This window comes from Podarcis muralis, chromosome 1 (genome assembly GCF_964188315.1).
Source record: "Podarcis muralis chromosome 1, rPodMur119.hap1.1, whole genome shotgun sequence".
Taxonomy (NCBI): Eukaryota; Metazoa; Chordata; class Lepidosauria; order Squamata; family Lacertidae; genus Podarcis; species Podarcis muralis.
Window position 1 is genome coordinate 50,360,083 of NC_135655.1, and position 27,856 is coordinate 50,387,938.

General features: G+C 44.2%; 2 protein-coding genes across 8 annotated transcripts in view; one reads left to right on the plus strand and one right to left on the minus strand.

Moving 5' to 3' along the window:
* Positions 1-21,360, minus strand: part of LOC114595914 (prothrombin) — a 34,221-nt gene extending 12,861 nt beyond the window's left edge. The window contains exons 1-6 of one of the 7 annotated variants that reach the window (XM_028726751.2): positions 21,049-21,168; positions 20,742-20,938; positions 17,841-17,902; positions 14,293-14,594; positions 13,390-13,476; positions 9,665-12,633 (exon numbers count right to left, since the gene is read on the minus strand). In XM_028726751.2, coding sequence (XP_028582584.2) covers positions 10,931-12,633; positions 13,390-13,476; positions 14,293-14,594; positions 17,841-17,902; positions 20,742-20,938; positions 21,049-21,070 — 2,373 coding nt within the window. In that variant the 5' untranslated portion in view covers positions 21,071-21,168 and the 3' untranslated portion in view covers positions 9,665-10,930. Of the gene's footprint in view, positions 1-548; positions 574-2,147; positions 2,312-5,221; positions 5,316-6,628; positions 6,662-9,664; positions 12,634-13,389; positions 13,477-14,292; positions 14,595-17,840; positions 17,903-20,741 lie in introns of those variants that run through there. The other 6 variants (XM_028726727.2, XM_077928703.1, XM_077928707.1 and 3 more) reach the window with 6 other exon arrangements.
* The window catches only part of ARHGAP1 (Rho GTPase activating protein 1), a 29,573-nt gene continuing 22,952 nt past the window's right edge, over positions 21,236-27,856 (plus strand). Inside the window, exon 1 of the mRNA XM_028726763.2 lies at positions 21,236-21,370. The gene's annotated coding sequence lies outside the window, so the exon portion shown is untranslated. The remainder of the gene's footprint in view (positions 21,371-27,856) is intronic.

Sequence of the window (27,856 nt, forward strand, 5' to 3'; positions counted from 1 at the left end):
GCAGCTGCCGCCAGTGCCATCTTAATGAATATGATGTGTTGCTTAGGGATAGGCAAATAGCAAGGGAGAGAGCACTAGTGAAAGGATTGATCCTATACAGAAATAAGGATCTAGCCAATGGGTGGGAGGACATTGGCAGCAGCAGGAGATGCAAGTTGACCAAGTCCAGCTGACCAAGAACTAAACATGAATGGATGAAGAGCAGCAACATGAAAAACTTTGAAGCTTGGCATGGTGATAGTTACTTGACTTCCACAGCAAGAGCTCCAAGATCAAATATGGTAACAGAAGAAGGAAGAATTAAGGTATGCTACTATTATGCTTGCAACTTTATCATCCTATGCATGTTTACTTGGAGATGTTCTGCTGATTTCAAAGGATTTAACTCCAAATACGGTAAGTATTTGCAGGAACTGCTGCTCTGGAATATGCAAGGCTAATACTGGCCATTGACGAAGAGCCTGTGAAAGCCAGATCTTGGAATAAGGTTCAGTGGTAAATAATATACAATAGCAAGGGTATTTGACAGGAGCTTTAGACATGCATACCTGAGTATTGTGCCCAGAAAATATCCTGCAAAACAAAAGTGCTCACTTAGAAAGAAATACCCAAGAACGAGTAAGTCAATTGATACAGCTCTACAGTACTGCTGATACTAGAAAGGTCTTACCCTGTAAGCTGTCAGGATGAGACACCACTCTGAGCTCTTTGAAGGCAGCATGAGATATGATTGTCATGACTCAACAAGAGAGGGGACACATCTGATTTTGCTTCTGCCATCAAATTAAATCTATTGCAATTATGAGATGAATATAGCTCTAGGGTAACTACTGCATGAATTAAACCAGCCCTCCGTCAGCCTTCCATATGTCGTTAGACTCCAGTTCCCATCAGCCTCAGCTAGTGTGACCAGTGGACAAGGGATGATGGGTGTAGCAGTCCAACAACATCCACCCATTTTAGAAGTATAAATTTAGATCTTTGACATGGCTAGCCAGTATATTTTAATATAACAACCTTTAAGGTTTGGATGAATAGGGTGGTGGCATCTGCACCGGGCCTGTCCCCACTTACATCCTAGAGCAGGCTTCCTCAACCTCAGCCCTCCAGATGTTTTTTGCCTACAACTCCCATGATCCCTAGCTAGCAGGACCAGTGGTCAGGGATGATGGGAATTGTAGTCTCAAAACATCTGGAGTGCCAAGGTTGAGGAAGCCTGTCCTATAGTATCACCCAGTCTTTAGGAACAAGGGGAAGTCTTAAGATAATGTCCTGTCAACTATATTGCTTAATGGATTATTATTTAAAGAAACCGTTCCTGTTGTCTATAGCATATATAAAAACATGTATGGGGATAAACGCTTTCCCTGGTTATTGGGCTTCCAGTGGAGGTCATTTCTCATCTGTTCTTCTAAGAGAAGAGATGCTACCAGACAACGGACTTCTTTTGAACGATTGGTCAAAGATACGACACATTATGTAAAGGGACTGGTTTCTGTATTATACAAATTTATTATTAATGCCTCATTTGGGGCCCAGAGTCAAAAATCATAATGGGAATTTAATTGGGACATACATCTGAGAAATGTAGTGGTGTAGAAGAGCTGGAAAAAATGTCACATCTAGCTACCAATGTGCCCCTTTGATTTCAGATAGTACATGGGTAGATGAGTCTAAAAAGCCCAGGACACAATTTTTCACAGCCTTCTAGCAGCTATGGTGGTTAATTTATGAGAAGTAACGTATTTAGTGTTAACTCTGGAAGTGTATACTCGATTCTGACCAAACTAAGCCTCCTAGATTTATTTTTATAAATCTTTATTATTTGTAAAGGGTATCTTTGTTTGAACAATTTATTATCCCTTTAGAGCTGCGCTGGGTCTTTGTACTTTGTCCTTCCAAGCTGTGATGCATTGTGGTTTAAATCCCTTCTTATTCGTTTATTTTCTTTTTGCTATGTTTGCACTTTTTGTTGTTATGAAATTAATACATTTTGTTATAAAATAAAATAAAATTACAACATCTGGAAGGAGACTGGGGAATTAAAGAAGAAATCCACTGTGAAATCCTCACAATGGTTGCTGGGCCCTTGAATATGTGACTTAAGAGGCCTTGTTCTGCAGGAAGGAAAGTGGAATGATACCTACTGTTTGGGCATTAGACTCAATGGCTTCACGGGCTTCTTCATAGCTGCACACTTCCTCCAGGCACTCCCGTTCTAGATTGCCTTTGCGCACCTCTTCTAGGTATCCTTTGTTGGCTCGCCTTGAGCGCTTCAGCAAGGAGAGTGCTTGCTTCTGATCGAGAAAGACTAGCAAGAGCAGAACACCCATCAGTGAGTCCTTGGTTTGGAGGCAATTGTAATTCTGAAGGACCATTGAGTGGGAAGGACCCTACAGCCAGCCCTCTCCTCCAAGACATGATTAACTACCACAACACAAACACAGACAGATCAGATGACACAGTCTGGATCTCAGTGGTCCAGAAGCAGAACTGGGCACCTGCAGAAAGCTGCTACGAAGAAAATTTCCAGATGATTCAGCCCATGGAGGTACACCACACATGGTGAAGAAGGGCAAGCCATTGTCATGTTTTCAGTATAATGTTGCATGTTTCAGGATATCAGCTCTGCATTCCTACAATGCTCTCCCCTTTGTAGGCTCCAGCTGCCTGATTACAGATGTAATGCATTGCCCAACCATTGACAGTCTTGTGTTACAACAGACCAAACAGGAAATTATGTCAAATGCCCAGTTTTCACTTCTAGATCTCAATGGGGCTGATCCAACACTACTGTCAGTGGAACTCCATGTGTGCAGCGCTGGATATAACCCAGTGTGAATTTCTCACCTAATCTTCACCTATATGGCATTTATTTATTTCAACCATTTGCATGCCTCTTGACTGCAGTCATTTCTAAGCAGCGTGCAGGAGACCCAATACAATAGGAATAAACATGAGTTTAATCAGAATTCAATAAAAAAATACTTCTGGAATAAGAAAAAAAAAGTATTGACCAAATAGAAAATAATATTTCAAGTCTATTCTGGTCTTATGGTGGTAGAACCAAGACTCTTGTTCAGTTTAGTATCAGGGTTGTGCCCAGAACTGACCACTTCCAAATGGCAGGTCTCTTTCTGCTCTATGGACACTTACCCTATTCCTGTTTGCACAGAAAAACATATTTACTCAGCCCTCGTCCTGTGTACCTCTTTGCTGGCACATGTGCTGGTCTCTGTTTGCCCACCCCAGAATCTGAACCTTTGTAGTCCTCTCATTTCTCTTTTTCACATTCAGACATTAGAACTTTCAGTCTCGGACATGGGTGGGGAATATCTGGCCTATGAGGCTAAATAATTAGGCCACGTTGGTCAAGCCATGCCTACCTGCCAGTCATCTGATGATACTAGGCTTTGATACTAGGTGATACTAGGCTTGAGCAGGTAAAAGGGAAGCTAGGCTGGAATAAAAGAGGCTCCTTAAGATGATTGTTCAATGTTTCTGAAGTCCTGCCAACCAGCTGATTGGTGGGGCTTCAGAAGAGCTGCACACTTGTCTTTAGAAGCACCAACAATCAGCTGTTTGCTTGGACCTCAAAGCATAGGGCATGGCTCTTTGCAAGCTCCTTTCAGAGGCCTGCATGAAGCTTTGAACACCCAACAACCAGCTGATTACAGGGGGTTAAAAGCACCATGTCACCTGACATAATTGTAACATCAGCTGATTGGCAGGTATGTCCCCTACCCACCCATCAAATTTGGTCTGTGGGATGGGTAGGGGTATAAATCCCCCCTCCATCTGATTAAGGTCTAGCAATGGTTGCTGAAGGATGAGGAGAATCACAGAGCTACCCCACAACGGAAAGCGTCAAGCTAGAGGTTGGGTTGGAACAGAGGCAGCCTTCTCCAATCTGGTGCCCTCCAATATTGTCAGACTCCTACTCCCATCAGCCTAACAACAAGTATAGCCAGCGGTCAGGGATGATGGGAACTGTAGTCCAGCAAGATCTGAATGGTATCAGGTTAGGAAAAGGTGAGGCAGGGTTTCTGACCGGGTCTCCTCTAGTGGAGAGAGAAACAACAGGGTGCCCTGTGGCAGCTTGAAGGCCAACAATTTAGCAGAAGCTTTCATGGACTAGAGTCCACCGTGTCATTTTTTTAAGATGCCACAAGACTCTGTTGCTTTGGCTGCTGCAATAGACTAATACAACTGCTCCTCAGGAAGCTGCCATTGCAGGCAGAAGGCTGTATCCAATACAAACCACTGAAATTGATGGACGTGAGCAACATAAGACAATTCTTTTCAATGCATTACTTAATGTATTGCTTAGTTGGATATAACTCAGAGAGCACACCCTGCTTCTGAAGTGGTTAAACTGCATACACATGCCCCTCCTCAAAAAGGTACTTGAGGAGTACATTTTAATCTTTTGGTAAGTGCCATGTTCCTGCTAACTCTATTAAGAGTAAAGAAGAACCTTCCTGTTAAGATAAAGAACTCCAACAAAGAGGTGTCCATTGGGGAACCTCCCCCCCCCCCCGTCCCATCAATCTTCCAGCAAGAAGCATGGAAAAAGACACACTATCATGTGATGTAACTCCTGTGTGTTCTGTTATTCAGGTGTGCATACTCAAATACAAAAGCTAAACGATAACTGGTCTGGAGAGAGAGAGTTCTGGCACAGTGCTGCTCTACCTCCACCATCTTTCCTCAATTATCACCTGAGATCCTACCTGTTCCAAAGCTGGGAGTCTCTGAAACATGGAGTGACATGCCTGCCTCTCTATACAGCTGCCACATCCTCTCCATCTCAGCCATGCTCAGTCTCTTTTAGTGGGGCTGCTGCTGGGATTCAGGGCTGTAGCTCAGTTGTAGAGCCTCCCTTAGCATGCAGAAGGTCCTGGGTTCAACTGCTGGCATCTCCAGATAGGGCTGGGAGAGACCATGGAGAGCCACTGCCAGCGAATGTAGACAATAAGAGATAGATGGACCAACGGCCTCAGTATAATAAAGCTTCTTATTTCCCCTGGATGCTTGATCTGCCACACTGAACTTCCAATGTAGGAGGCCAACAGAATGAGTATTGCTAATCTGCTCTACTAGTCAATTGCAGCACAAGCCTACACGTTTTCTCAGAAACCCCAGAGTTGAACATTCATCCCCTTCGCACATGTTCTTAGGATTGCTGCCTGTTCACTGCTGAGCAGGCTGATTTCCTTACCCTGGTTGTAGCTCAGTGAGAGGTCCAGAAGAATGGCAAGGAGAAGGGTCCTCAGCATTCTGGTTCTGCTCTGTCCCATTGCGTGTGCGCCTGACTGCAGGAAGATTGCAGAGGAAATGGATGAAGAATGATTGCAGCCCAGCCTGGGTTAATGTTGAACCAGGATGAAGAAACAGGAACCAGGTCACAGTATGTCAGGGACAGTAAGTTTGAAGATCTCACTATCTCACCCATCCTGGTTTTCCTCTCCCTCCCTTGCATTTTTGCTTTCAGGTGCCTTGGTGGCACAAGCAACCAATGGAATAAGAACAATTCCATCCACACATTTAGATTGTTTGTGGTCTCAGAACACCAAATAAACATGGACTGACATTAGGAAACAATATGCACGTCTTATTATTACGTCATTATTTCATAAAGCAGAGGACATTTGGCTATCCTGGCTTAAAATAAGGGAACTGCCATTTGTTTAGAAAATCCTCCTGTTGCAGATATTTAATCCAGATGCCAAAAGGTCTATTCCCTGTCTTTACTCTTCTAGAATACATTGAGAGACTGAATTTCTTCTCCCTTCCACAATTTATAATTCTTTGATTCTTGGATGTCTCTCAGCAAAAATTCAATGAGATCCCCATGACTTCTTTCTGAATGCCCCAAGAGATGTGCTTGATTATATGTGTGTTGGAAAGGAGTCCAAGAAGTCAGCACAGATGGAAGACACCAAGGAGTCAATTCATTAAATATTTGCATCCTGTTTCTGTTCATTTGTATCTTTTAAATTTTCCCCGTTTAATTGTGGTTTGGACATAAATGAATTTAAAACAAATATTTGGTATATTGACCAGCCACTTTTAATGGGTAAATGTAATTTTCAAACAGATGCATGTCATAAACTCTTCAAGATTGTAGTGCAAGTCCTGTAAGGTGAATACAGATGAATAATTATTGTATTCCCTGAACACGATATTCGATACTCATTGAATACAATATACAAAATTGAATACAAAAACTTCATTGGGTTCAAATGGGTATGGAAAGGCAGCTAAACTCAAAGGCCCAGAGCACCTTTCAAATGAAGAAAGGCTTGAGAACATGGGGTTTTATTTTATGAAGGAATACAGAAGTTTGTAAAATCATGATAGCTTGGAGCGAGCAGCTAGAGCGAAATGTCTTCTGTTTTCATAACACTTATGTACACTCTGTGTAGCTGACTGCGACTAAGTCCAGGACTTAAAAAGGAAGCACTTCTTCACACATAATGTAAGACAATAAGATGTGGGGATAGTCACTAGCAGCTTGGCAACTTCTTAAAAGGATTAGGCAAATTAATAAAGGCAAGGTTAATCAAAGTCTATTTTAGTTAAACGCAGTGCTATTTTTTTGAGAAAAAGAGGTGCCGGAACTCACCATGAAAGCCTCCCTCATTCTCTGAGTATGGCAAAGGCACCCACCTGACAGGTGCCAGAACTAAGTTCGAGTGAGTTCCCCCTGAAAATAGCCCTGGCTAAATGGAACCTCCATTTTCAGGGGCAGCGCAGCTCTGACTATCAGATGAACAAAACACCACAGAGTGACTACTGCCTTGCTTATGAGCTTCTAGAGACATCTGACTGGCTACTAGAAACAGAATGCTGGACTTGATAAATCCAGCAAAGCAATTCTTATCTTCAAATTTATTGAGATGAGTCTCACTGATAAAATAATTAAATTAGGAGCCAGTACAGTTAGATCTTGAAATTCTTAGTAGTAGCCTAAGGCCATAATCTGAGCTATATACTCTTGATCAAAAGAAATTAGCAACATCAAATTCATCACTTGGAATTTAGGTCTTTGGAGATTCCAAATTAGTCCACCGTTTAGTAAAACAGGTCCCTACCCCGTCCTCATCTGAGACAAACTGTAAGTGTAGGAGGAGCTTAGAGAACTATCAATCTCAGCCCCCTTTCTCTTGCTCTTCTCTGTCTCTCTTCTGTAATGGTCTTCTAGTCAGTATTTGTTATCTCCATCGTACACAGGTAAATATTAGCATTAGGGTAGCTGGGAAGTGACTCTTTGGCCACTTGTACAAAGAGCAATTGCACAGTCCCCACCTCCAACAGATTGCAGAGTTTGAAGAACACAGAGTCTCTTTCTAACACACGATAAAGCAGAGAGATTTGAGAAATGCCCAGTTCTGGGTCTAGCTTACTGGGATATTTAGGCAGAGCCTGAGTTCAACCACAGGAGAACATCCAGACAAAGAGTTCTGGCCCATGTATGAAGGGAAACGTTTGAAGAACATTCACAAGCTGTCAAGACTACAACACTGCTTCCTGTAACATCTTCTCAAACCTGAACCTTTGTGAAGGCTGAGATCAGACTAGTAGCCCTCGTTAGTTCAGCATTTCTAACTTCCTGAACAACTCCCCTTTTCACCTTATAACATCTGCTACAATCTCTTTCCCATCCCTACATACAGTGTTACCTCGGGTTACAAACGCTTCAGGTTACATACGCTTCAGGTTACAGACTCCGCTAACCCAGAAATATTACCTCTGGTTAAGAACTTTGCTTCAGGATGAGAACAGAAATCGTGCTCCGGCGGCGTGGCAGCAGCAGGAGGCCCCATTAGCTAAAGTGGTGCTTCAGGTTAAGAACAGTTTCAGGTTAAGAATGGACCTCCGGAACGAATTACCGTAAGTACTTAACCCAAGGTACCACTGTACAGATCTAGTAAATATTAATAACTGCCAATCCATCAGGTTGCAGCAGATGGGAAGATGGGAAGCGGGGCCACTCAATTATCTCAGCTGAGAGGCTATCTTCATTTGGCTCCACCTATCCTTGACTTGGGACGCGGGTGGCGCTGTGGGTAAAACCTCAGCGCCTAGGACTTGCCTATCGTCAGGTCGGCGGTTCGAATCCCCGCGGTGGGGTGCGCTCCCGTTGCTTGGTCCCAGCGCCTGCCAACCTAGCAGTTCGAAAGCACCCCTGGGTGCAAGTAGATAAATAGGGACCGCTTACTAGCGGGAAGGTAAACGGCGTTTCCGTGTGCTGCGCTGGCTCGCCAGATGCAGCATGTCACGCTGGCCACGTGACCCGGAAGTGTCTCCGGACAGCGCTGGCCCCCGGCCTCTTAAGTGAGATGGGCACACAACCCCAGAGTCAGACACGACTGGCCCGTACGGGCAGGGGTACCTTTACCTTTACCTTTATCCTTGACTTGTTTACGTTCAGGCTGGTCTTTGCAATAACTTCGTAACTTAAAAACTGGTACCCAAGTCTGCTTAATTCTCGCCACCTTTTAAACATGACACAAAAGATAATAAACTATCTTGTGTGTTCGAGCCCTTACATAAGTGGCTCAAAGAGTTTTTTTATCTGAGGCATTATCACAGGACCCCCAACCCCTTGTTTTCAAACCATGTGCATCATGCAAACAAGTGCATATGCTTAAAAGACTGGCATAAGACACCTCCCTCCAATCCGTGATTGGTTGGGATCAGCGCAACCAACAAACGTGCTTGACACCACATCAGCAATGATAGAAGATTGATATTTTGACTCATGCGTGGATTTCTTGGGTTTTGGCATCAGCAAGTCACTTTGCAGCTGTGTCAATATTGATACATGGAAAAGCTGCACCACTCTCTTGGAAAAGACAAAAAACATACATGCCAGCCATTCTAGATCACTGCTCCAAATCCTACTGCCTCAAAAGACTGCTTCCTTTGTGACTGCTTGTAAATGTACTACTGGGTGAGCCCAACAGCAGGAAGTCAGTACTGTAATCTCAAGCATCTGTTTACTTTATCAAAACAGTTTGGAAATGTGGGGGGTAGCAGAGACATAGGAAAAGTAACAAGTGTAGTTATGTGACCTGTTGCTACCAGCACCAAATGACAGCTGGCCCATCCTAAGTATTCAAGAAGGAAGCATGTGGTAAATGAACACCACTTTGCAGAGGCAGTGACTATGTAATAAATTATGTTGTTGACAATGCGAGCCACCTAGCGAATGAATAAACCCAAGTGCGTTAAACCTCAATGTATTTTCTGGAAATAGCAAAGCACTAAGGAAGAACTGTTAAAATGTCATATTGGACCACAGACACTCGCGATCCAATTTCTACCCAGCCGTGAAGTTTTGATTTGGCTTTGGGCAATTCAGACTCTCTTGGCTCAGTTTCCTATGTGTTAAAATACCCGACTGGCCTATCACCACAGGATGCTGGGGAGAAGAAAATTACTCTCAAGTAGTGAATACAACCGCATAAAGTGATACAAAAATGGAAAATAAAAAAATTCCCATCCAACATTAATTCAAATTAGCTTGGACCAAAACTACTAACTATACATTGCAACACTATGGTGCAACATGACCTCCTGACAGAAAGTCTGTGATACTCACCATCAAGGAAAAGCTAAACAAAATAAAACAAAAGTAGAAAATTTGGCAAAGTACTATGTTAAAACGAGACAATGTAATTAAGCATCATTTTCATTTGTCATTGTTTTTATATACTGTAATGAAATGCATTACAGGCATAGCAAAGCTCTTCCTCATTGATTTACTTCCATGTGAATGAAAACTGTCACCATTTGAATCTTGCTCCTGCAGTATGAAGTGGTCTAATCCAGAAACATAGGTATCATATGCAACTGCTGAGATTATATTTACCAGATCCAATGAATTGGTTTTATTTTAAAAGCAAACCTTTGGATTACAGTTGCAGCCACTCTGAGATCTACAATTCTCACTCAGACTGCAATGTGCTGACTTGGGCAAAACCCAAACACCATCTTGGTAGGTATCAAACAAATGTCTCTGGGACTCCACATCATGGTAATAATATACATAACCAACAACCACACTGTGGCTAAATTGCATGGTGACTATCACAGCATCACCAGCACAAGCCCATGGAGAGGTAGAACTGGCAAAAGAAACACCTATATGTTCTGTCTGAGTCACACGATTGACTGCGTGTGCTACCACAATGTTTTTGAGAGCTGCTTACATCACCAAGCTAATGTGGGAGTTGGATCTTAGCCAATGTTGTCGTTAGCTGTTATTAAAGCAGGCATCTGATGGCTTCATCCCCTACTCAGATGCAGCAAGTATCAAGTTAAAGCACATCTAAGCACAGTTTGGGCAAATGAGTCAGGAGCAGTAGCTTCCTGTTATTTATACCTTTGAAGCTAAAGAACTTTGAACCCTCACTGGTGTTGACATAATCCTTGCACACCTCAGAAAATTGTTGGAAGTTCCTGCTCTTTTACTTTAAAAAATATATACTTCCATACTTTCTATTGCATTAATTTTTGGACCATATGTGCATAACCATGTGGAAATCTGCAGACGCTTCACCACTCAGTCAGTTTTGCCACGTTTTCAGTAAACATATGTAACACACAAGCAGAACCGGTGCAATTCCTGACACTGGATCAATTTGAAACAAATTCTGTTAGTATAGAAGAGATGCATAGTGAAGACTTTCTTCCAGGCATAACCTCATCTATCAGGCAGACCCTTTTGCCCAGGCTTACGGGCTTTGGAAATGATGGTGGGAATCCAGCCATAGCCTTGGCCAAACTGAAGTCACCTATTCCCTTCTAAACACCCCAGTATATATTTCATAACCCGCATGCTGTTTTCTTGCAAACACATAGAAAGAGCACATTCAGACTTCCAAAGATGTTTTAATGCTATCTGGAAAAAGATTGACAGTCATGTCCCCACCTCCACCTCCACCACCTCCTCCACTGTGCTAAAACTGACACCCTCTTGAATAATGAACATGTCACTGGCAGAGCCCTGCTCCCGCACAATGATGCATTCTTTCTCCGTGTCCGAGACAGCAATCTCAATGACGTTCTTGTGCTTGGCAGAGCTCTGCTGTGCAGTAACATAGTGCCCATCATTGGTGATAAGGAGCCCTGTGTGGTTTCCAGGCCCTGCCCTGTCCACAGAGTGCACTACCAGCACAGCTGGCTGCTCTGAAGCTGGCAGCTCCTGGGGGGCTTTTGTGCCCCTTTTGGATGGATCCCCATCTAGGTTTCCTTTGTGCTCAAGTTGGTGACGTCGCAGGCTCTGGGGAAGGGTGTAGCCCATGCCACAAATTTGGCACTGGTGTGGCTTGTCAGCGTGGTGGGCTTTCTGGTGGCGTCGCAATTTTGTGGCCAGAGGATAGGATTTGGGGCACAGATGGCAGCGGAAAGGGCGCTCGCCTGTGTGCAAACGTTCGTGAGCCCGTAACGTGTGGGGATCACGCAGTGCTTTCCCACACACTGTGCACAGGTGAGCCTCACCTGTGTGGGAGATCAGGTGACGGCGCAGCTCAGGGCGCTGCGGGAAGGCATCTCCACAGAAGTGGCAGCGGTAAGGGCGCTCCCCTGTATGCAACCGAAGGTGCCCACGGAGATTGCCCTGCTGGCGGAAAGACTTGGGGCAGTAGGGGCAGGTATACGGGCGTTCCCCTGTGTGCAGCCGCATATGGTTGCGCAACGACCCAGGGTTGGCCAGCTGCCGCTCACATATCACACACTGGTAGGCGGCAGCGGCAGATGGCCTTGGCTCCTTAGCCTGGTGGGTTTTGCGATGTATCCGAAGAGAGGGCCGGCGGGCAAAGGATTTCCCACAGTCAGGGCATACAAAAGGGCGCTGGCCCGTGTGCAGCACCTGGTGTTCTTGAAGGTCCCGTTTGGTGCCGTAACTCTTGTGGCACTGTGGGCAGGGGAATGGCCGCACCCCTCGGTGGCCCAGTGTGTGCGCTTTAAAGCTTTCTTCCGAGCTATAGCTCTTGCCACACTCTGTGCACAGGAACGGTTTGTGATCAGTGTGCACAAAGTGGTGCTTCTTCAGGTGGCAAAGCTGCAGGAAGGCTTTGCCACACTCTTCGCACCGGTATCGTCGCTCGTGGTCTGCCTCCTTGAGCTGTGGAGCAGCCTCCTTGTTGCTTGGAGACACTTCCTCCTGCTTGGGATTTTCACTCTGCTCCTCCGCCCTGTCCCTGGGTGTAGACATGGCACATCCACTGGGGGCTCCTTCAGCACAAGATTGCCCCCTCAACACCTCCACCTTCTCAGCCAAGTGAGTACTGGGTTGAATTGCAATGGATGGGGGCAGCTGTGAACAAATGTCAGTCGGTTTTACCTTGGATAGTGTCTCATTCACTTGCTCTGTTTGAGGATGCAGAACACCATCCTCTTTACTTCCACCCTCCTCAGCCACAGAGCAGCTCACAATGGGCTGCTTCTCTCCATGCTGCTCCTTGGAGTCCCTGAGCTTAAGTTGCAGGAATCCATCTTCATTCCTTTTCTTGTGATCATTTTCCAGGCCAGGAGGTTGCTTGACTGGCAGCTCCTTATCCAGCAAAGGAAGACAATGGGCTCTGGCTTTCTGCTCCACAACCTTGGGGATATCAGGAGCACCTGCAATTTGAACCAGTAACCATTAGCTCCCTTAACAAAGAAAACAAAGTAATTATTGACACTTCAAGGTGAGACTTCTGTTTCCATACACTGCTCCACTCCCCACCCACTGCCTCAATCATGCTGAACAGAGATCTTTTGCTGAGCACAGAGGCTTGAGAAGTCCCACTAGTTATCAAAGCAGTGCTTCTGAGAATTGAAACATAGCTGGGTTTAGCTAGGGAACTCTGCTTGAATTTAAATATCCTAAAAGTTTAGACTTTGGGGAGGAATATTTTAGTATCTTCTGTAAGGCTCACTTTGGAAACACAGCTTCCTTAATCTTTTTGACGCAAATTGGACTTCTAATGAAGTGCTTTACTACATAACTTAGAATGAGGTTACAGAAATGTGTAGAAACAGCAAATTTCAACACTCTTATCATTTGTAATCTTTGCTGTTTTCTTTAGAAAGCAAGAATTGCAAACTAAAACAGCTTATCCACACAGTCACAATACCAGGGACCTGTGTTTCTCCCTTATTTACCACAAGCAGAGTTACCTTGAGCCGTTTAATTCACCTAAGAAAATTCTTAAGGAAACAGACATGGATAGAGAATGTCACAGGGAAATGAAGTTCTGTGTGTGAGAAAACCAAGAGAGAGTAAGGAGCTTGACTGATTCCAGAATTATGGACAGGAGTTGCCCACATTATTTGTGGGTGCCCATTATTGTTAAAATGGTATAAAACTAACGTAAGCTTCTAGTGCAGACATACCCTCAGATATTTGATCAAATGTACTCTGGCATGATAAACATTCTGATTCACCATGTGCACTTCTCAAAGAAATCGCCTCCTCCAGCACTGCAATAAAATAGCAAAGCACTGTTTGCAAGGGTGGGTCTGGCCAGTGCTGTTGAGCAAAATAAAGGTCACTGGCTAGAGGAGTGGACATTGGCCTGAGTTCCACTTCTGCCTGGCTGTGAGCTGATTGAATTGTCCTGGGCAAGAATATGCTTCCACACTTGGTTCCCAATCAGCAATGCTGAAATATTCCTTATTCACAGCAAGAGAGTGTATACATTCTGAACAAGTTGCCTCCCACAGTATCATTTGAAGGAATAATAATAATAATAATAATAATAATAATAATAATAATAATAATAAATTTTATTTATATCCCGCCCTCCCCAGCCGAAGCCGGGCTCAGGGCGGCTAACAACACTAAAACAGTGCAACATTATAAAAACATTATAAAAATTAATTAAAATACAAATTGATGGCAACCATAAACTAAAGTTTTGTAAAGATTGCCAAAGGAGGGAGTCAGGCTGCGCCCTGACCAAAGGCCTGACCACAGGAACCCCTAACTTTCAAGTTAAAATATTAATATCAGTCTGAGTTTGTTCACAGACAGATGACAATTTAGGTCTGTGAAAATCAAATCATGTACTATAAACTCTTTTTGTGAAAGGAAGGACAAAACACAGGGTGCTTCAACTACAGCTGCCTGGGTGTGCAGTTTGGCAGTGGAGTTCTTTACTTAAGGAACATGGTTTCTATTACCAAGTATGTTAGGTCAATTTTTTTAAGAATAAAAACCCTTCCTGTCTCTGATGCTGCTTAAATCACCTGTGATACCCCCTTCTGACTAAGATTCTGGGAATTCAGGTACAGTACCTGCAAAGGAATCTATTGCATCGCCCTCTAGGGAAGCATCTCCTTTCTGTGTCAAAGTCTCTGCTTCCACAGTGGTGGTCTTAGCTAGCTGCTCCTCTACCGTTTTCCTCTCTGTGACAAACACCCCATCTGATATATTTGCTGGTGCATTCTTTTCCAGGCAAGCAGGACTAGCCTCTGCTATCCAGTACAGCAGTTCACTGCCAGCAGCAATGGGACAGCATACTCGGATGTGGAGCTCCGCATTGATCCATACTAATGCCACATTTGCCTCATCTTTATCCTGGCTTTGCTTCACCAAGCTGTAAAACACATGCCAAGCATCAGTATCCAATATGGGCTTTGTCCGAAGCACAGGGGCATGACAAGGCTCTAGACAGGCAGTGCAGGTGGGTGTTATGTGAGACTTAAGGGGGCCTCAGTCAGGTCTATCAACTACTATGTCTATAGATCCTGATGGTTTTTTTTGAGCAGACTCCTAGGAAAAGTCAATTCAGAATACTTTTTCTGAAGTTACCTTTTGTTGAGACAGATTTTTTAGTCCATCTAACTAAGGATTGTTCACATACACTGACTGGTAGTAGTTCTCCAGAGTTTTAGGCAGGGGTCCTCCTTGGAGGTGCGGTGATTGAACCTTTAAACTTTCCTGAAAGCAGTTTATGAAACCATACAGGTAACAAAACACCTAGTTCAAACAAAATGGATTCTTGATAGTGGCCATGCAAGAGTACTGATTAAGGGTACAAAAGACTTGTGGCTGCTTCAATGTTTGTTATATTTAAAGTCACATATAGGACGTTTCATCAGCACAAAATTGCTGGCTCATGACTGATTGGTTAAATTGCCCTCTCCAAAGGCTAAATGAATATATTTAGCTTTACCATCCTATTTTTTAGGGAGATGAATAATTATTTAAGAGATCTTTGTTAAACTGAATAGAAATTTATTGCTAGCTGCAAAATATTGAGTTGTATTCAATTAAGTCCAGGCAGAATAGAGCCAATGAAATTAATGAGCCCAAGTGAGTCCAGTCCATTAATGTAAACAGGTCTACTCAAAATAGGACTAGCACCGAATATCACTTACTGATTTTATTTATGTTTTTAAGGGTGGAATTCATCATAGAGGTATTACAATCCTATCAGCAAAGGCATTTCAGTTGCTGGACAGAACAATCTCCCCTCTCCTTCCCCTGAACACTCTTCTGGGGATTCTGGCATGAGAATTTGGCATGAGAAGGGAGGAAGTTCCAGTGCACTGGCTCTTATTAGAACACCTGCTTAGTTGAATATCTCCCAATTTTTCTTCTCAATTTTTATGAATTTAAGTTTTTTTTCTATGTAAATGGAGTTCATTTTTTAAAAAGCAGTAATCCACTTAGTTTCCTTTCCAGAGGAAAACATGGGATGCATGTATCATAATTATTGATAAGAGGCAACTTAGATGGATTAACACAGAGGTTTTTTGACAATACAGCCTAAGAGACCAATAAGCCTGACATTTCAGCTCGCCCGAGAATTCTCTAAGGAAAACTTGACCATCCTTCAGGGAGGGTTCATGTTTCTGATTCTGCTCCAAGAAAACACAAAGCATATACTTGTTTGTTTTGCTTAAATGTATTACATTTGTAATATTTCTTTGCCAATATTTTAAAGGAAGTTGAACAGGATGGGAAGAAAAGTGAGATTCTGGGTATGGGCAGGGAGTACCAGTGAGGAAGGGAAAAAAGGAAACCACAAAAGGAACTGAAACTTACAGTGCATTCTATATATCAGGAGTAGCCAACATTGTACTCGGTAGGAGCTGCTGGACTCTAATGCCTACCATCCCTGATCTGGGGGGAGCTGCAGTCCAATTTTGGGAGGGATTATTCCTTTGCTTTTAGATCAGGGGTGGGGAACCTCCAGGCCGAAGACCAGATTTTGACTGCCAAGGGTTCCAGTTTGGCCCAGAAGGCAGTTCTCTGAAAATTACACCCACCTGCCCCATACATGACATCATATGTGGGGCAGGTAGAGACACAGACGCCAGTGCACATTGCATTGGGAGCCTGACTGTGCATTGGTTAGGGAAAGCAGGCTTCAGCTCTACTGCCCAGATAGGTGAGAGCCAATGCTGCCCCTAGAGTTCCCTGCAAGGAACTTGTTCATGCAGCTGATGCCTGCAAAAAGTAGGATTCAGCTCTCCTGCCCATCAGCTGACTGGTGGAAGAATGGAAGCCTGCTTGTTGCAGGAATCAGCTGCCTGCTGCATTGCTGTGGGGGGCTTATAATGCTCCTTGCAAGCCCCGCACAGCAATCCAATTTCTGCTTTCCTCCCTGTCAGAACCACATTACAGCTTCTGTGACACAAGATAACCCAAGGAGAAAGGACAGTGACTCTGCTGAGTTTCTTCCTCATTCTGTTGGTTGACCTGCCTGCCTACCCTGTAGCTGATTTCCTTCAACATTAGGGAAAAGTTGCAAGATGAGAAGACAGACAGCACAGGAGCTGCTCAGCTCCTAGGGGTGACAGAGGAAAAGAGCAGAGCTAGTTGCTATTAAACAGGCCAGTTTCTACATCTGCAGCAAAAACATTTATTGATCACACATTGATCACACATTCTTCAGTGGCTAACATACCAGAACCTATATATATGCTCTCATAATATCACTAGTTACTTTTGGATTTACAGAGGCATACAGAGTCATCAGAAATAAATTCCAGGATTATATCTGATTTTGGCTCACTTGACTGCAAGTTGGTCCCAGCCATGGAGCAAAATTTATCATCTCATTGCTCTGTTATATTGGTTTTTGAGATGTGTGAGAATAAATTCCTTGACATCATCATATGCTGAAAATTCATCTAGCTGCTTGAAGAAACCATCAAGTGATCACTGCACTAGAAGAAGAAGAAGAAGAAGAAGAAGAAGAAGAAGAAGAAGAAGAAGAAGAAGAAGAAAGAAGAAGAAGAAGAAGAAGAAGAAGAGTTTGGATTTGATATCCCGCCTTTCACTCCCTTTAAGGAGTCTCAAAGCGGCTAACAATCTCCTTTCCCTTCCTCCCCCACAACAAACACTCTGTGAGGTGAGTGGGGCTGAGAGACTTCAAAGAAGTGTGACTGGCCCAAGGTCACCCAGCAGCTGCATGTGGAGGAGTGGAGACGCGAACCCGGTTCCCCAGATTACGAGACTACCGCTTTTAACCACTACACCACACTACAGTATGTGATAACAAACACTGAGCTTGTGGTGCAGCCACAAGCTTTTCAACAGAAATGGTCCCATGCTGGTTGCCGGAAAAAGGTTAAGTGCTGTTGGTGAGATAAATACTAAAGTCTGATTCTCACAACTTACATAATTTTCAGCCTGACTCAAGCAGGATTGATAGTAAAACATCTATGTGGTTTACACACAAGTTAAAAAACAGTTTGCGTGAATTGACCCTAACTTGTTCATTATGGTTTGAATGATCGTAGCCAACAAACCACTTCATTAGATGTATGAAGTTTGCTGAGAAAGTTGTAAAGCAGAACGCAAGTTACCCACAGAGTTTTGCTGTTCTCACCTTTTCCAGCTTGCTATCCTGTTGCAAGCAGAAGTCTCTTTCCAGCAAGCTGGTGGAAGTTCCTGAAACATGAGAGGAAGGGGAGTCCCAGTTAGAGAGGTACTTTAATTCCCACAGGCAGATCTTAAGCCCAGAACTAATGGGCTAGCTGTCCTTTTCACCTGAGGGTCAATTCAACAATCAAGCTGGCATATTAAGAATGAGTGTCGTGGCCTATGCCCTCAAGGCCAACATACATATAATGTAGGCAATAGGCTGTTAGGTCTTCCAATGTCTTTTTATTTACTTGCAAGCAGCTATACACCCTCACCTGGATCACAGACTTCACACTGTTTCCTCTGTTGAAATTACCATCCTAAATTTAAATGCACAGCTCACATCCTCTAGCAGCTGTGTGTTCAGTACTGTGGGCCCAATTTTATGGAACTCCCTTCTATTTGAGGTCAGACAATCTTCCTCCCTGTTGAACACTGGGTGCCTACTGAAGAGTTTTTATTCTGGCAGACATTTAAATAAAATTGACTGATTTATGGTTTCAACTGATTTTTATCTTTATTGTATTGCACTATTGTACATCATTTAAGAGACTACTGTAATTAAGCAATACATAAATTGTCAAAATAAAAATAAATGAATGAGCTGTTGTTTGCCCTACAGGAGGTGGGGAGGAAGTCAGGTAATGTCATGGGCCCCTCGGTCCTATCTGGATTGGGCACCTGGAGGTGGAGGGTGTGGGTCTTCTCCATACAACTTTAGATGTCAGAAAAGGGGAAACAAAGCTACATCCTCTTAGCTCTTGCCACCGCTCCTCTTGACAGGTGCAGATAATCATTACGGAGGGAGGACGACTCTGACTAGCCAGTGGGAGGAGCTGAGCAAGAGCAGCTCGAGAGAGAGGGGCAGGACAGTCTTGTGGCCACAAACCTGGCACCACTTTTGTAGGTGGGATCAGCTGCATCTGCCCCAGAGAAGCACACGTATGTGTGCGCAGCAGGCTAGTGAGGCAAGAGAGTCTCGTGAGTGAGCATACTCCACCTAGTCTTTTGAAAACTTGGTGGGAGGGGTGTGACAACCACTGGGACATCTTCTAGCATCATTCATAGAATCAAGAATTGTAGAGCTGGAAGGGAACTCGAGGGCCATCTAGTCCACCTCTCTGCAATGCAGGAATCTTTTGCCCAGTGTGGGGCTCGAACCCACAACCCTGAGATTAAGAGTCTCGTGCTCTACCAACTGTTATTCAGCTCTAAATCACTTATCTTGCTCTTGTAACTTGAACTCTTTACGACTGAACCTGTGCTTGTTGCTAGCCTGAGTAAAGATCGCTTCCTTACTCTGAAGTAAGCACTGTGTGATTTTAATCATGGAATTAAGGGGAAAGAGTTAATCATCTTCCCTAAGCACTGCTTCACCATCCCATTATCCTCCCTCTGCAGTATGTTTTTTAAGCTATTAAAAAAAGAATCCCAAGATACAGTGATTGCTACTATATCACATACAGTTCAGCCCTCAGATCTACAGTAACAATTATTGGTAACTACTGTAATTCAACACATGTTCAACTGAGTTGTCAGAAATGGGATGAGCTTATTATTTGTACTACTACTACTACTACTACTACTACTACTACTACTTGTAATGTCACTTTGGGGAAATATAGCCATGTGGTGAACTGTTTGCCTATAGAGCTTCAGCAGCTACAAACTATCCCCTCATTTTCATTCAGTTGTAGTAAATAGTTGCCTCGCTAGATGGCCTGATACTACAGATGACCAACTCTCCCTACACAGCTGCGGTCACTCAGCAGTGACCTTTTAAGCAGCTGGGAGTAGTGCACAGTAGTGGCTAGACTATGTAGGAGACCAAATGTTAAAACTGCTCAGATAATAATAGAGGAGTAAGTGGCCTTGAGCAACAATAACTTTCAATGCTCCTTCACAGAATTGTTGAGTGGATAAAAATGTGTCTGACTGTAAGTTGTCTTGAGTACTTACTAGTAAAGTGGAATATAAACTAAGCAGACATCATGCCACATTCAGTCAGTTTCAACCCATGCAATGAGCAGGGGTATGCCAAGTGAGGGCTGAGTTGTGTGCATGATGGAACAGATACATGACTGCTTCATGAGGGAGACAAACTTCACCTTTGAAGCACATTCTCAATGGGACAACTAAGTAACATGAAGTGACTACAGTTCAGACTTCTATAGACAGAAAGAGGAAACTGTGGCACAAGAGCTAGATATGTGTGCAATTACCTTCTAACATGAAAAACCTTGCTAGTTTGGACAAAAGGTCCCTCTAGCTCAGCATTCTGACATGTCTGGTATGAGGGCAATAGCCCACTCTGTCATGGTATTCAGTGGCATTCGGCTGCCGAAACACTGTGGCTAATAACCATTGGTATTTATTCCCTATGAACTTTTTAAATAATCTTTTAATGTCATCTAAGCTAGTGGTCCCCATATAGTGTGACAATGAATTCTGCATATTAATTTTGAGCTGTGTAAGTTCAGTACTTCCTTTTCTATCCCGTTTTGTTAGCTTACTGGGAAGCTCTAGCATCATGAGAGAGGGGGAAATGCCTTCTATCCCCTTTCTCCCACCCATGCGCAGGTGTCAAGGATACCAGAAACCAATCAAAGCTATTTTTTGGCCGCCCCAAAGTGACTAGATAACACTAAGACCAGGACAGTTGCACTTTGAAGAGAGAAATTGGGCAAGCAAGCTGCTTTCTCAACTGGTGGATAGAACAAGCAGCGTCTGCCAGAATCCCTTCTCTCGGCAACCGAGAAGGGTAGGGCGTCTAGATGTGGTCGGCCGGGCAGGGGGTCGCGAGAGGGCGCCCCCACCGGCCTGAGGGCTCTGACTGGAGGCCCAAACTTGCCCGCCCATCGCTCACCGCCGGGCAGGCGCCCGCCTCCTGCTCCTCTTCCTCCGGACCAAGCAGGAGCAGCAGCGCCCCCGGCTGCAAGGGGCTCCCCACACACCACACCCCAAGGCCCCTCTCGGCGGACAGGGAAGGGCCCAGGGCTAAGCCCCGCGGAAGGCTCCACACTGGGCAGCAGGACCAGCCGCCGCGCGCGTCCGAGGGCCGACCTGAAAGGGAAGCAGAGACACGAAAGGGACGGTGAGAGCAGTCAAGGACGCGGGGCGGCAAACGCTCTCCGCTCCCTCCCGTCTCCCGAAAGACACCCGCTCGCCCTCACTCTGGCCGGGGCTCTGCTCCATAACGGCTCCTGGGCGGAACGTTCCGCGCAGCGCGCCGTGTTTGCGCCCGGACGGCTTTTCCCTTTCTCTCGCCGACCTTTCCCCGAGGAGGCGGGAGCGTGTTGCCACGGAGACTCGTCCTTTTTCCGGTTCGGAGGCGGATGTTTGTGAAAGGGGGGTTTGACAGGCGGGAGTGGCGGCTGCTGGCGAGCGGAGGAGCGCTCAGGGAGCGCGCAGCGCAGGAACTCCGTACTGGGCGCGCGTCGTCGGGGCTGCATCTCTTCCCTTCCCCCCACCGCGCACACCTTCATGAGAGAAACAGTGAGTGGAGGCCCAGGCGCCGCTTCGAGGGCGGGGCTCCTTCTGGGTTTATTCTCTTGCTTATTGGGGGTGGGGGGAAGCGGGGGGCTGGGGACGAAGTTGAGGGAGGGCGCATGCGTCGACTCCAGCCTCAGCGTGACTTTCGGTGGGAAGGAGGGAGGTCTCTTGTCAAGCGGGGGCCGCTGCCAGGCTGCTGGGCTGGGCTTCTGTCTCGACCCTCCCACCATCTCCGTGGGTGTCGTCGTTCTCAGGGCTGCCAGGTTCAGATCTATGTCAGATTTTGGAAGACGCCCCCCCGTTCCCTCAGCAACCCAAGGGGCCCCCATGCCTTTGTTGTTAAGGTGCCCCCTCCCCCGCCCCCGCCCTCGGTCCTTTCCTGGAGTTCTTTTTTGGTGCTGGAGGTGGAGGTGCCTACACTGGGGAGGCTTATAGGAGTGTGCGCGTGCATGCAGGTGCTTAAAGGCGGCGGGGGTGGGGAGAGATGGGAAACGTTCGTTTACGTTAAAGTGAACTGATTTTAGGACCCAAACCCTTGCCACCTGTGCACACTTTTTTTTTGGGGGGGGGGTACTTGCAATTTGGGAAATACTTGCAACTGAGTTAAGGGGTAGTAAAGTCAAGTGGTGTGGGTTGCTTAAAAGCAAACATATAAAGACTTTCCTGCTGCAAAAATAGTGCCAGAACTCCCCATTTCTGTTGAATGGGGCTTGTCACAGAGTAGTGTTGGATGACTGCGTGTTGGCCTCCTGTCCGTTACGCAGAAGGGTGCTGGAGTGAATTGTGATGTCTCCACTGCCATCTGTACGAAGGTGTTGGGTTCACTAGGGATCCCATTTGTCCCATGGAGTTAAGCGTATGCTGATCGTACTCCATTTCTCTGTTACACCTGAATCAAGTGTGACTGTGGAAGCCCTGGATGAGTATGTGGTATGCACAGGAAGTGGGGATGAATCCTGTTAAGACCAAGGCCCTGTAAGTGACTAGCTCTGTGCATGGATTTTTTCTGGACCAGGGTTCTACTCCCTCTGCTGGAACTGGAATGTCATATGGGGGTGCTCCTTGATCATTCTTTGTTTCTGGGGAAACAAATGACATCAGTGGCTAAGGGTTACTTTTGCCACCTTGTACTCTTGCACTAGCTGTGACCATTCTTGGACCAGTGCAGCCAAGCTACAGTGACCCATGCATTGGTAAGCTCAAGACTGCATTATGGCAGTTTGGTCCATGTGGGACTGGCCTTAAGGCTGGTTTGGAAGCTGCAGCATATAACATCTGTGTTGAGGGACTTGTGCTGCTGAGCAAAGTTGAAGGTTTCATTATACCTACATATTCCTAAACTTAAGGGGGAAAAGTTTGAGAGACTGCCTTCTCACATATAGATGTGTCTGTTTGCTAAGGTCTTCAGAGAAGGCCCTATCACTTATGCTGTGGCCCACAGAGACTTACCTCATGTTAAGCTGGAAGAGGGCCTTCCCCTTTTTGGCCTCCAGCCTGTGAGATGTACCTACTGTGGTGAGCTTTCATCTGCTGTTAAAAACACAGCTACCTTATTTGAGGCTTCCCTGGCCTCTGATACAATGACGTGTTTGTGTTATGTTTCTTTTATCGGACTGTTTCTATTGTATATAGAATTGCTTTGTTACACTGAATTATTTTGTTGCACTCCATCTTGATATTTTAAAGAGGTGGTATGTAACTATTTTAATTTAAACTTTCAAAGTTTCTGGAGCCCTTTTGGGGTTTTAATCTGGTAATTCTAAAGGTATGCTTTGCTAGTTTCGATAAATCATCTCACAGAAACTGCTTTATCCTGCTTTTATCAGGATTCTTACATCATGCTTCTGTGGTAAATGTAACCCCACAAATACTTGAGTCTACTGCATAAGGCTTTGTGGCCCATCACAAGATTGTCACTAGGGCTTTGTGGTTTATGTATTTGAGCTGGAAAGAAAGGGGGAGTTGTATAGTTCTGTAAAGGAGAAAGAGTGGGAAGTGTGGGATGTGGTAGGGGCTCAGTAAAACTAGAGAGGTGTGATAGCACTTGTTTAAGGAGAAATCATTATTTATTGTGTTTTGGTTCATGCATGTCCATAAACAGAGCATTGAACTAGGATGAAGCCACTTATCAGATTATTATGTCTGACTTATGAAGAGCATTCTGAAGAAGGAAATATGACAGGAATGCCCACTTTCATGACAAATTTTTGCTTTGAGATAATGAGTGAAAGAAATTAGAGGGATTATATAGCCTGCTTGGAAGTCTTTGATGTTCAGCTGTTCCTGCTGAACAAAAGCAGTCAAATTTAAAGTTCTTTGGTTTAAATGAAATGTTTGAGATTATTCTATGCATCTATGTTTTCATGTCCTTTGAGCTTGCAGTAAAAACCTTAAAGTAAATAGACAGAATTATCCTTGAAGCAGGGTAAGTATGTGCGTTAAACATGTGGCACAATTCTTCCCCATCCCCCACCCCATGATTGAATTTGTGTAACATTTCCAGAGTCTCAGTGTAAGCTCAGCAGCTGGAAAAGGTTGGCTGAGGCAGGGCTGAGTAGTCAGGTTTATTATCTGACCGGAAAGGTGTGGTGTCTTTTTAGTTCTGTCACCTAACTCAGTTCTGGGAGTTCAGCAGATTGCGTTGTTCAGTGAGTGTATCCTGTTTGATTTAAGCTGGTAGCTTCTGAGGGGAGAGAGGATCTGAGGGAGGGACTACCTTGGCTTAACTCTTCTGCTCCCTCCCCTTGAGGCTGACAACAGTGTTGGCTAGGTAAACATAATGGCTGCCTTTCTTTACCGTACTAAAATATGGATAAAATTAAGTGGATTTCACAATCAATGCAGCACTGGAGGCCCAAACAGCTGTAGTGGACACTTCTATATTGAGTCAGCAGGGTTGTTGATAATATGAAAGAAATAGGGTGTGATGTTCCCATGACCTAAAAGCAGGAATCTTAACTCACCAGCTGTTAAAACTATGATTAGTTGAAAACCTCTCTTGCAGTTAATGTCTTCAGAGAGATCCCTTTTCCAGTTATCATTTAAGGAAATTTGGTTTATGGAAGTATGGAACAAGTTGTTATAACACTGCATCTATGGAATAGTTTCCCTGTGGAGATTTGCTGTACAGCAACACATAAATGAGGGTCAGAGTAGGTTTAAATGGTGGTGTGACTGATGCTTTTAGAATGTTGCGAGGAGTGAAGCAATGTTGCATCATGGCTCCCACTCCTTTTAGCATTTATATGAATGATTTGGTGCTGTATTGAGCCAATTCAAATGCCCCTCTCCAGTAAGGAACAATCTCAATCTTGATGTATGCAGATGATTTAGTGCTGCTCTCTCATTGCCGATTGGGTGTCAAAAAGCTCCTGGAGGTGTTCAGCTCATACAATAAATTGGGAAGCCTATCCATAAAACACTCTAAGACCAAGATTATGTTTTTTGGCAAACACAGTCCTAGGCAGTGCTATTTAGAAAAAGAGGTGCCAGAACTCACTATGAACACCTCCCTTGTTCTTATAATGACAATGATGCCCACCTGAAAGGTGTGGGACCAAGTTCTGGTGAATTCAGTGCCCTGGTTCTAGGTATAAATGGTGCTTAGATCAGAAAGCTACAGAACACACTTGCTCATTTAGATACCATACCTGGGCCTACTCTTTAGTGAAACCCTCTTTTGGAAGTGCCATATGGAGACAGTGAAAGCCAAAGCACAAAAAACCATAGCGGCATTGATGAAGTTCTGTTACAATAAGGGAGGGAAACTGATTGAACCTGCCGTAAAAATATTTGGTAACAAACCACTTATTCAAATCCTCTTTGTACCATTGAAATATGTGGCTTTGATTCAACTCCATTAATGTTTTGGAAATTGCGCAGAATGTCCCCCCCCCCCCCCAAGCTATACTCTCTACAAACAGGAATATCAGCAGCTCGTCCTCATAAAGAACCAGTTAAGGCAAGAGTGGGTAGTTAAAGTATATTTTTAAAAATACTACTATGCCTGTTGAGAGTTTTCCTGTACTGTGCTGTATGGAATTGGGTGAAAACCAACTCTGGAAAGCAGCTTGTCAAGAAGTTTTAGATCATTATTGTTTTCTAGAACTGAGCTCTGCTTTGACCTCGAATAAGTGTCAACTAAGGGATTGGCTCTGCTGGATAGAATCCAGAAAGGACCTGCAGCTAATTAGAAATACCACATTCTCTCCCCGCACCCCCCGGTATCCACTCTTGATAACTATTTCAGTGAAGCATAGATTGGAAAAAGCCTACTGCTAAATAATACAACAAATGAATGGCCATGGTATATGAAGCTTAGGGTGCTTCAAATGTAACATCAACCATAATTTGGTGTTATGAGAACGTAGTATCATTTTCAGGCAAACGGAAATAATGGTTTTCCAGTTTGGATGAGAAAGCAAGCCAGCTAAGTTTCAGTCCTGATTTTCAGTAATCAGTTACTGATTTTCAGGAATCAGTAATGTACAAGGGGAAGAGAATGTGCAAGTCAAAGACTCCTCAGGCATTCTTACATTCCTGAATGTAAACCCATGGTTGAATAACCCATTAAAGTTGTTCAGATCTCAGTGATGTTTGTCACATGGGGCAAAAATGAAGTAGAAACACCACAAAGTCTATATGGCAAGGCTGTGGAATTTTCAACACAATATTCAGCAGTCAGATTCAACCATAATCTAAAGTCCCTTAACATCTCGTGCCTCAGGAATGGTGAGCCTGTGACCTTTCAGACGTTGTTGGACTCTAACCTTCATCTTATCCAGCCAGCATTGTCAATGATCAGGGATGATAGGAACTGTAATCCTACAACCGAAGGGTCACGGGTTCACCATTCCTAGAGCATGGGATGTTAAAGGAGTTTAGATTATGGTTGAGTCTGAACGCTGAATATTGTGAGTAGGTGGAGTCTTGCGCAACTCTTTTATTTTGCTGACTTTTGGGTAAAAGTATTTAGATCTGGATCAGATTTTAAAATGAATAGGCATATTTAGCTACAACGCTATCTGACACTAGGGAAAATGAGATTTCAAAAAATATTGTCACTGTGTCTGCCTCCAAATGGAGAACAGACCTAGCTGAAAGATGTTAGTATGTTAGTATGTTAGTAATAATTAAGATATGCTTAACGCTCTGCTAGAAGTAGGATCAGTTTCCGCTGAACACTCAAGTTTTTAGGTGGTATGAAATTTGTCTATAGTGGTGGTCATTTCAGTAAGCTTCTCAGTTGAGTGATACCAACCTTTTTTTGGGACTTGTGGGTACACATAAATTGGATAAACTGTTGAGAGTGCTACACACCTCATCCAAATGCACACCACATGTTCTGTTAGCTACAATCGGAGTCCTTTTTAAAGCTTAACTTAGCAGGGTAAGGTGCTCCAGGGAAGGCTTCTGTAGGTGTATGTGCGCACCCAGGAACCACATTGGTGATCCCAGTTCTAAGTCATCAAGTGAGGAAAATGTATATGTAAATTCATCCATAAAGCTGTATAAACAAATACCACATGAGTTTTGTCCACCAGAATCCCAAATACCCAGTACTCCAAATTCTTTCCCATCCACTAGTTTTGCAATGTCTACATTCAACAACCAGTTTTCCATGTTCAGCAAGAGTCTTCTTTCTGTACATGGGATGTAAAAATAATAAATTCTCCTGCTAAAAAGAATATCAGTAGCATATCTGCCTCATAGAGCTCATAACTTATTCTTAAGTGCTTTGCTACTGCAGATCTGGCAAAACTGTAGCCCCCCAACACTGCAGTGATGCAGTTGTGCACCACAAGTTGAGAATATTCAGAATCCCTTGGTAGAAGAAAGCTTGGGGCTGTCTGCATCCTGCTGCCAGGGTAGGTTTTTTTTTGCAATTTCAGATAACTGAGAGAGTAAGTTGCTGGAGCTAGAGTTGTTTCAAAACGAATGAGTCACGGCAAATGCTGGTTAGAGTTTCCATAGAAACTGGGTATATTGCTAAGGGCAGATGGTTGACTGCAATTTAAGCATGGTTACAGCATTAGCTAATAGCTCAGAGGAGCAAAGTGTCTTGCTCTTTACCCCCACTGAGGTCAAGCATCTCCTCCAGCCTGGAGAGACTAGCAAAGAATAGCTGAGGCTGACTTTGCTGATCTGCTGTGCCCTGAATACTTCCTGATCTGCCTTGAAGATCATCTGCCCATATATGTCGTTGTTTTGTCTGGTTACAGGAATGCGATTTGACTTGCTGCGCAATAAGCTTACAGCCATCTGGAAAATAAGGACAATGAAATAATTGTGTAAGCATTGAAGGAGAAGGGAAGAGGTCTTGTGCAAATCACAGCTCTCTTCAACACTCAGAATTTGGACAAACACTGGTGAATTTTTTGGGAAATGTCCAGAGATTCCCTTAACGAAGCATGAGTGACATTCATTTGACCTTCTCTGACCATATATTTATTGAAATGCTAATATTGATCTCTGATCTTAGCTGTAGCA